This window comes from Penaeus monodon, chromosome 9 (genome assembly GCF_015228065.2).
Source record: "Penaeus monodon isolate SGIC_2016 chromosome 9, NSTDA_Pmon_1, whole genome shotgun sequence".
Classification (NCBI taxonomy): Eukaryota; Metazoa; Arthropoda; class Malacostraca; order Decapoda; family Penaeidae; genus Penaeus; species Penaeus monodon.
Window position 1 is genome coordinate 10475952 of NC_051394.1, and position 10000 is coordinate 10485951.

The 10000-nt window shown below is 45.9% G+C and overlaps 1 protein-coding gene across 2 annotated transcripts in view; it reads left to right on the forward strand.

The window, feature by feature from the left end:
* LOC119576960 (guanine nucleotide-binding protein G(o) subunit alpha) overlaps positions 1–10000 on the forward strand; it is a 146628-nt gene that overhangs the window by 105790 nt on the left and 30838 nt on the right. For both annotated transcript variants that reach the window (XM_037924616.1, XM_037924615.1), the window contains exon 3: positions 3390–3531. In XM_037924616.1, coding sequence (XP_037780544.1) covers positions 3390–3531 — 142 coding nt within the window. The remainder of the gene's footprint in view (positions 1–3389; positions 3532–10000) is intronic.

Consider the following 10000-nt stretch of genomic DNA (forward strand, 5'->3'; position numbering starts at 1 on the left):
TCGGTCGGAACACCCCCCGTCAACGCCAAAATGGTAGCCAGGTTAGCCAGAATTAGGTTAGCCCCGTGTCCTCTCGTGTACTTTTTTTCCACCTCGTCGTTCGCATTTCCCTGCCCTTCTGTTCTAGATTTATTTTGAACGCGAATAGGAGAACGGAATCGAACCTGGAAAGCGAGAGGGAATCGCTAAAACCGCGACGTTTAAGTTTCCCTGCGTCTCATTTCATATTCATATTGGCCAACCGGGAGGTCCTTTGATCGCTGGCGCGGTGTTGTCGAGAGAGAGAGAGGGGGTCCTTGTGAAATGTGGTCGAGGCTCCTTTTCCTTGGGAATTTCTGAAGGTCAGTGAAATGCATAGGTCATTCCCCTAGATTTTAAATCACTGCTCGTTCGTCCCTACCATGCATATTCACTGTATATTAAGACCACCGTAGATACTGGATACATGTCCAGAATGCACAGTGCCACAGTACTCGTGGGAGCTGAAGGAAATTAATATGAAGGTCCAAGTTTTAAGGACTTGAAGGAGCGGGAAGTAGGTCAACCTTGAGAAATGAGTTGGAGAAATGCGCCCTAATTACGCTGGTAGACCGAGTAGGATTACGTAATATAGTCCCTCGATTTATGATTTTTGTTCATTTTCCATTATTTTGCTACAGGCGTCGATAATGCTTATGCATATTGTACTCATGGCTAATGATGATGATGAAGATAATGTGTTGGTAGTGATGATTGGAAGACTGCAGCTGCTAATGATAATGATAGTTAATGATATTGTTGATCATTTTAATTATCATCATCATAATTATGATTCTGATCATATACATTTTTGCTTATACTTTTGCTTGCTTCTCAGTCATTAATCGTTCATTATGACCACGACTCCTGCTAATTCATTATTAAAGCCCATTTTCCGAAAGTGTCGGGAAGCAAGTACAAATAATGTAAAAGGCTGAGGTTCTTTATATCGTTATTGAAGGCGTCTGTGTGTCCGGGTAATAGTGTTAGTGCGCCTCGGTGTCTGCCTCTTCTCACTCACTCTCTCTCTCTCTCTCTCTCTCTCTCCTTCTCTCTCTCTCTCTCTCTCTCTCTCTCTCTCTCTCTCCTCTCACTCTCACTCTCACTCTCTCTCTCTCTCTCTCTCTCTCTCTCTCTCTCTCTCTCTCTCTCTCTCTCTCTCTCTCTCTCTCTCTCACTCTCTCTCCCTCATTCTCTCTCTCTCTCTCTCACTCTCTCTCCCTCATTCTCTCTCTCTCTCTCTCTCTCTCTCACACACACACACACACACACACACACACACACACACACACACACACACACACACACACACACACACACACACACACACACACTCACTCTTTCTCTCTCCTTCCTCCCCTACCTCCCCTCCATTTCCCTCCCTCATTCCCTCCCCCTCCCTCCCTCCCTTCCCTCCCACCTTTCCTCATCCCCCGTCCTCTTTCCTCCCTCTTCCTCCCTCCCTCTTCTCTTCCTTTTTATTAACATTGCATCGCGTCTTCAGGATGTCATGAAGCTCATGACCTTTTGCCAGTTTTCCCTTCGTATACTAGGTCGCGTGGTAGGTCGTTCATTCCTTCGTGTGGTAGGTCGTTCATTTCTATCGTGTGGTAGGTCGTTCATTTCCCTCATGTGGTAGGTCGTTCATTTCTATCGTGTGGTAGGTCGTTCATTTCTTCGTGTGTGATAGGTCGTTCATTTCCCTCATGTGGTAGGTCGTTCATTCCTTCGTGTGTGGTAGGTCGTTCATTCCTTCGTGTGTGATAGGTCGTTCATTTCCCTCATGTGGTAGTTCGTTCATTTCTATCGTGTGGTAGGTCGCTCATTTCCTCGTGTGGTTGTCCCTTTGACCATAATAGGCGGATATCATTATTGGTAGAAGGGCGGTCGTCGATAAAGCCAGCGGAATGCACGCTTGCATTTGCAACGGTGCTGCGTGAGGTTGCAAGCCAGGGTGTGGCTACTGCGGTGAGAGAGAGTGAGAGTGAGTGTGAGTGTGAGAGAGAGAGAGAGAGAGAGAGAGAGTGTGTGTGTGTGTGTGTGTGTGTGTGTGTGTGTGTGTGTGTGTGTGTTTTGAGAGAGAGAGAGAGAGAGAGAGAGAGAGAGAGAGAGAGAGAGAGAGAGAGAGAGAGAGAGAGAGAGAGTGTGTGTGTGAGTGCGAGTGAGAATAATAGAATGGTTATTGACAAATAATGTCTGTAGATGTGAAGCTGTATGAGCTTGAGAAAAAAATACAGGTATGAAAATTTGTTAAAACGATTGTTGGATGTGATTGCAAATGTTGCAAGTGTGAGTAGGCAAGTGAGTTTTGGGGCGAAGGGAGTCTACCAAGCACAGTACAGGCACGAGGTCGGCCGAGGCGAAGGAGGAGGGTGTGGCGAGCGCCGCGGCAGAGTGGTGTATGGCGGGTAGGGAGCGCGGGATGGTAGTCTTGAGAACCGAGGTATTGATTCATCCCCCGGTAGCACGGCTGCCGCGGGTTGCTCCTTAAAGACGACTTTCTGCCCCCGCCCGCCCGCCAGCCAGCCAGCGGGCCGCACGTCCGGGCCGCTCGTACGGCCCGCTCGCAGGAGCACACCCAAGGTCGCTGCCTGGGCCAGCGCTCATCGAGGAGCATTAACCGGGCCACTTTGAGACCCCGCTGGCCAGGAACTCTATTTGAGGGGCTTGTGGCACCCTGTCTCCCCTCATTCCACCATGCTCGGTCTATTTTGTACTCTGAGCCGGGGCGGAGAGGCCGGTGAATGAATGAATGGGGTGGGGTTCGGGAGTCGGAAGGCGGGTGGGTGAATGAACGGCGGGGGCGGCGTGGATGTTGTTTATATTCCGCCTTGACGGAGGGTGGATGACGGCGGGCGGCGCTTGGTATAAATGGATAATTGGAGAAGAGGTTAGCGCCACTTTATCGTGTGCTGAATGTGTGTTAGTGTGAGAGGATAATTGCCATGATTATTTAAGACTTTGTAGCGATGTCAGGTGGCAGCTACAGGAGCCACCTGAGCAAGACCAATGTTAAAGTCCTTGTGGCATGTTTACACGTGTGCTGGCGTGCGCGCGAGCTTTTATTGATACATTTAAAATATACACGTTCACTCGCCTGGTGGTTTGTATATATATTTTTTAACATTGTAACTGTATCGTATGTAAAGAAAAGATACATATCTTTCCCCTCCCCCCCTCTCTCTCCCTCCCTCTCCTTCCCTTCTCCCCCTCCCTCTCCCTTGCTTCTCCCCCTCCCTCTCCTTCTCTTCTCTCCCGCTCTTCCTTTTTTCCTCTCTCTCTCTCCCTCCCTCATTCTATGATTCATATTCCCTTAGGCTAAACTAAAACATCTACAGCTTATTAACTTATCTTTTTTTCTCTGTTTTCAGGATTATTCACGAGTCTGGGTTCACGAGCGAAGACTTCAAGCAGTACCGGCCGGTGGTGTACTCCAACACCATACAGTCGTTGGTGGCCATTCTCCGCGCCATGCCCAACCTCGGCATATCCTTCGGTAACAACGAGCGGGAGGTGAGTGCTGGAGAGAGCTGTCGGGTTGGTTAGTAGTTGTAGTTTTTTAAGTTTATTTGATGTGACTTTTGTGAGTGAGAGTGAGAGTGTGGGTGTGAGTGCGTGTATTTTTTTTTTTTTTTCATTTGTTTATTTTATTTATTTATCTATTTATTTATTTATTTTATTTTTTTTTGGTGTAGTTTATCTTTCTTTTTTTGTAGCCTGTAGTTTGACTGGGAATTACAGGCTGTGGTTAGTTGAGTAGTAGTTTGCATGTTTGGTAATCAGAGAGAGTAGTTTGCCAGTTAACCATGGCAATCAAGACCTTCATTTTGTCCAGTATTTACCCGACTTTAGTTTAAAGAAGAAAAAAAGATTTTCTGGTAAATCTACGTCTAGCTATTTTAAGCAGTCGTTCCGCAGTCAAATAAAATCTGCATTCGAAGTACGAGCGACGTTCACTTAAGCCCACCAATCCCACACGCGCGCACGCACACGCAGGTGCTTACTCACTAATACATCCATATCACGACACGCGCGGTATAAGCTCGTGCGGGGTGACGTCACAGCTTTGCATTTATGAACAAGATTTGCACAGCTGTGAAAGGGAAAGAATCCCTTGATAAATTTAGTTCATACACGGAGGAAAATGTGAATTAAAAGTTAATCGGAAAGATGATCAAGTAAAAAAAAAAAAAAAAAAATGAGTTAAAGATAACCGGCAACTCTAATCTCCCTCCCAAGCCCCCCCCCCCCCAAAAAAAAAAAAAAAAAGTGAAGATGACTAAGTAATAAAAAAGTCGAGTTAAGATGACTGATAGTTAAAAAAAAAACAAGAGCAAAGAAAGTTGAGAGTAAAATAAATAAATAAATAAATGGGACACGGCAAGGAGGAGACGAGAGGAACTTGCGAGAGGAACTTGCTATGGATATTTTCTTTTGACAAAAGTTGACAAGTGGGGAAGGGAAGAGAAACGGGAAGGGTTTCGAAGGGAAAGGAACTTAGAAAACTTGTGAAGGAGAAAGAATGTCGGATGAAGAGAGGGAGGAAAACAAAATTGAAGAAGAGAAGAGGAAGGAGGAGGAGGAGAAGGGAGGGAGGAAGGAATGAAGAAAAGGAGAGAGACAGGCAGGGTGAGAAAAAAAGACAGAGAGAGAGAGAGGGAGGGAGACCGGATAGAAAAAGAAGGGAGGAAATTGACAGTATACAGTAGTAGTATTAGTAGGAGAGAGAGAGAGAGAGAGAGAGAGAGAGAGAGAGAGAGAGAGAGAGAGAGAGAGAGAGAGAGAGAGAGAGAGAGAGAGAGAGAGAGGCGAATGGAGGAGAACGGAGGCCGAGAGGGAAAGGGGCCTGGCTCTTATCATGTTGCAGCGTGCCATATCAAGGGAAGGAATCTCATGCATTGCCGTGTGAAAGGTTATGCTTGGCTGGCGGGGCGGAGGAGGCGAGCATTACCGGTGGGCGGCAGACGACGGTGGGCGGGCTGTGCAGTAGGCGGGGGAGGGTGGGCGGTCTCGGAATGGGGGAAATGGCACGAGCGGAAAGAGGGGTTGGGGGAAATTTAGAGAGAACAGGGAAGGAAAATGGGGGGGTTTTGCGTCAGGGAGTCTGTACACACTTTCGGAAATTTGCACGCCGCGGGGAAAAAGGGCCGACGACTTTTCCCCTGCCGACGGGGGTTCCCATCGTCGCACAGGGAGTGGGGACGCTGGAAATTTGCACAGGTAATGGGGAAACGAGGCTGCGCTGGGAGGTTCCTCATCACGGGGACGGTAGCTCACGCGGGGAATGGGAAATTTAAAGAAGGAGACACGAAAGAAAAACTACGTACACGGGGGAATATATCTCCGTGGAGTCCGAACTGCACAGAAACATGGAGGGAACACAGAGGCTAAGATGCAGTACACAGGGAACGGGGAAGAACAGAGTAAGCAAAATACGTTACAAATAACCAAAAATAAATTAACAGAATAGTCAGACAAGTAAAGTAGTGAAACCACAAAAGCAGACACGAATTTCGCGCATTACACCGCGCCAAGACACACAGAGAAAGTCTTCTGAGACAAACTCAAGGGAGGCGGGGCTGGGGGTGGGCGGGGTGCGTTGTGCAATATCGGAGGAGGGAGAGTAGCATGACACGCCCATCGCCCACCCTCGTGAACCCGACGCAACATACCTATTGTAGCATACCTATTGCAACATACGGCCGTGTGAATGGGATTAATTAGCTTACCTTACACCCCCCCCCCCTCTCCTTACCCTCACCCCCATACCCTGAATGTGGGCTACTGTCGTTAAGTTTTTTTTTTTTTTTTTATATAACAAAGGTCGCTTCCATGGTTACTGCTCTTTGTGGAGGTGCGGCGCTACAAAGGGAGGATATGAATGAGCCTTATGGAATTATTCTGAAATCATAAAAAAAACGTCTTTTATGCATGGTTTGAAGGAAATGGGTTGGGGGGAGGAGGAGGCGGCGGCGGCGGCGGCGGGCGGCGGCGGCGGCGGCGGCGGCGGAGGAGGAGGCGGAGACTAACTGCTTCAGCGTCACAGTATCATTTTTTTACGTCGTCATCATCACCATCATCATCACCGCCATCATCATCAATCATCATCATCACCGTCGTCACCACCACCACCACCACCACCACCATCACCACCACCACCACCATACACACATGCGTTTTAATCACAACAGCCTGCTTTTTTGCCGACACGAATTCTGTCGGGATTAAGATCGCTTTTTTCCTCCTCCTCCTCCTCCTCTTAGTCTACCTCCTCTTCCTCCTCCTCCTCCTCTTCGTCTACCTCCTCTTCCTCCTCCTCCTCCTCTTCGTCTACCTCTTCCTCCTCTTTTTCCTCCTCCTCCTCCTCCTCCTCCTCCTCCTCCTCTTCTTCCTCCTCCTCCTCCTCCTCTTTGTCCTCCTCCTCCTCCTCTTTTTCCTCACTCCTCCTCTTTTTCCTCCTCCTCCTCCTCCTCCATCTTCAACTTTAATTTCTATATTTTCTACTGCTTCTGCTTCTTATTCATCATCTTCTACTTCTAGTTTCTACTTCTGTTTTTTACTGATTATCATTCTACTTCTACTATTTTCTACTTCTCTTTCTTCTTCACATGCCAAACATTATACCTTCTTGTCTCGTTCACGGCGTCTTCTATTTTCTAGCCTGTTTTTCCTCATTTCCCTTCTTTCGTTGTCTCTTCTCCATTTTCCATTACCTCTTATTTACTTTCCTTCATTTCCCTTACCATGGCTTATCGTCATTTTCCCTTTTCTTTCTTTTTCCTCCCGTTCCCCTCTTCTCTTTTCTCCTTCTTCCTGTCTCCTCCCTTACCTTTCTTCATTTTTCTGTACCCTCCCCTCTCTTTCTTCATTTTCCTGTACCCTCCCCTCTCTCCCCCTCCCTTTTATCCGCTTCCTTCCCTTTCCTTCCCTTCTTATCTCCACCCCTCTCAGACACACACCCTCTTCTCCTCTCTCCCCTCTCCTCATCTCCCCTCCCCTCCTCTCCCATTCCCTCCCCTCCCCTCCCATCCCCTCGTCTCCTCTCTCTTCCTCTCTCATCTACTTTCTTCTCCTCTCTCCTCCCTCTCCTCTCTCCTCACCTCTCCTCTCCTCTCTCCTCCCTCCTCCCCTGCCAGTCGCATATTCCCCTCCCCTCCACTTCGCTCCCCTCTTCTCCCCTACCCTGCCAGGCGCACATTCCCCTCCCCTCCCCTCCCCATTTAATATTTCGTGCACGGAAAGTTTTTCTTTTCATTAAAATTCTTGTGTTGCATTTTTTCCCTCTCGTGCGTGTTGTGCAGCGGATGTGCTGTGATAGCAATAACAGCGTTGTTTTTGTTAAAGAGTTGGGATTAAAACAAATGTTGGTGATGATGATTACGATTATTATTTTAATGATGAGGGCGAAGCTTAATTAGAGGCTTATTCATGGAGGCGGAAAGAAATGTTAATAATAAAAAAAAAAGTTTATGATTTTGATATCCCAATTTTGCCGTCCCGAGGCACACGTTGGAATGGAATGAACACCCAGTTAGCCACATTTTCAAATACAAATATGCAGGTTAGCTCTGTCCATGGTACAAATGCACTTGCAAATATGCCATTCCAAACTATCAAATACAAATATCGTCATTTTTGCAATCGTTGAAAGTATACATTCAGAGATCGTTGCTGCGTTTGCACTTTAATATATATATCAACATGGCTGTATTTGATCCTTGAGAGTGACGATTGTAACAATGATAATGGTAGTGATATAGCCGAAGCTAATGGCTAACACGTGTGATAAAGATGGTCGTATTCGAAGTTAAGAGAGACAGAGCTTCTTAAAATAGGTATAGGTGCCACGAGACGAGGATGAGTGTAGGGTTGAAGACTGTGTTTATTGTCCTGCAAAAGAACATTATGTATATTCATACTGTGTCACAATCTGGCATATTTTCTTGGTTATTTTTACAGCGTTTTATTCGCCTCCATTATTGTATGGAACGGCCCTTTCAGTGCGTATAATTGGCCCCTATGTCTAAGGAAATATACGCATGTACGCTCAAACTCAGACAAAACTAAGGAACGGCTTTCGTTAAGTCAAGCGGTACAAGCCTCTCACGATTCCTCCTCAGCCTTTGTATCGCAGAACAGCATTCCTCTTCAAAACCACAGACCTAAATCAATCGAAGGTTCCCTCCTTCTCGAGGACAACAGGCAGATGTTTCTTTAAAGGGCGGTGGGGGTCCAGGTCGATAGAAGTTCACCCCGGATGCCAGACTTTTTTTATCCAGTCTCTCTCCGGAATCAGTTTATTTATTCAACTGGAGTGACAGGCCGGGCGTTCACTCTGCTTGGAACTGTGCTTGCTATTTCGACCCAGCTAGGAATCCCCACAGGCTGGAGATATTTTACATTAATGTGTCATATTTAAGGACTGTGGCGTTAAGATGTGGGAATGTGTTGATATATTTAAAGCTTTTAATTTCAGTCGATAGGGATTAAATACTTGAGGTAGGCTCAGTCTGATAAAAACGTATATAATACACTTCCCATTACCTAGGCAATGAGTTGCTGAATGCATTAGCTGTGTCATTAAGGTGATAAGCGGAATTGCAACTAGTGTCAAGATGTATGTCGACTCATCACTCAATATTCAGCACTGGCGGTTCCTTAAAAGTTCTTGAAAGATGCTTTTATCTATCGATTAAAAGATCAGCATAGTTTTACATTAAATATATCCTTTTGGGAGCATTACGTGATTTTGGCTTCCTAATGAGCGAAGTCGAAAAATTAGACTTCTTTATTTTTTTACCACCTAGGCCTATGCCTGTCTCGCCTGTTTGTTGCTTCACCGAAAATTGCGATTTTTATTTTTTTTTGGTTTGCAACTTCCTTCTTTTGATAGTTGAAAACTTAAGCTTATCCTTTTATGTGTTAAAATGTCTCCCAAGTTTCTGCTTTCTCCGTTGGTTGAAAAAACATTCTTTGACTCCTCAGCACACGTATAAAAAGGTCAAAGTTTGTCATTATTTTGAACATTACAAGTTTTCAATCGTGTTATGATATTTTGTAACAACTGAAATTTTCACCATAATTTTCCCGGGTCGAAATGTGAGATAAGGGGAATTTTTTAAAAAATTGGGTTGGAAATAAATCACTAGTTTTTATAAACCCGGTAGCGATATTTTTTAAATTCCAGCGGGATATGGGAATCCACAAAAACTCCGGGCTTGCAACAGAACTCCCCCCTCGCGGGGGAAAAAAGGTCAGGGTAATCCCCACCCCCCCTTCGCTAAAAATGATTAAAAAACCCCGAAAAAGTTTTTTTGTCTAGTGTCGTTCCCCGTTGTATTTTGCTGCTTATTTTGTGGAAAAAAGGTTTAAGCTCGTGCATTTTTGGAAAGGTGGAAATCGAGAAAAATTTTTTTTGAGGCACGTTGATTAAAATGACCCAATTCGTTTTTGGATACGATAATTCTTTGGATTATCTTGTACAGGCAGTCGCTGTCAGTACACTTCTTGATCTTCCGTCACGCACGCAGATACATACTTGGACATAACACAAGAACCCCGGGGCTCCCAATCTGTCACTCACAAGGGAAAACTTCCAAAACAAACATGTAAAAAACTTAAAGCAAAAAATTTTATATACTACACATACAAGACGTATATGCACACCTACACACACCTGTTCGCAATCACGCAAACACACACTTTCATAAACACACAAAACCCCCACACACACACCCACACACAAAAACACAACACACACACACAACACACCACAACACCAAAACACACACACCACACACCCAACGCCCCCACACACACACACACAAAACCTTTAAAACCCCACGCGCACACACAAAACCCGCCACCCCCTCACACACGCACACACTCACTCACCCCCACACAAAGGACAATGTCTTGGCTTTGTAGTGGTTTGAGATGCCCCACTTCCCCGCCCTCTCGGCTCGTCAAAGTGTCGAAAGTT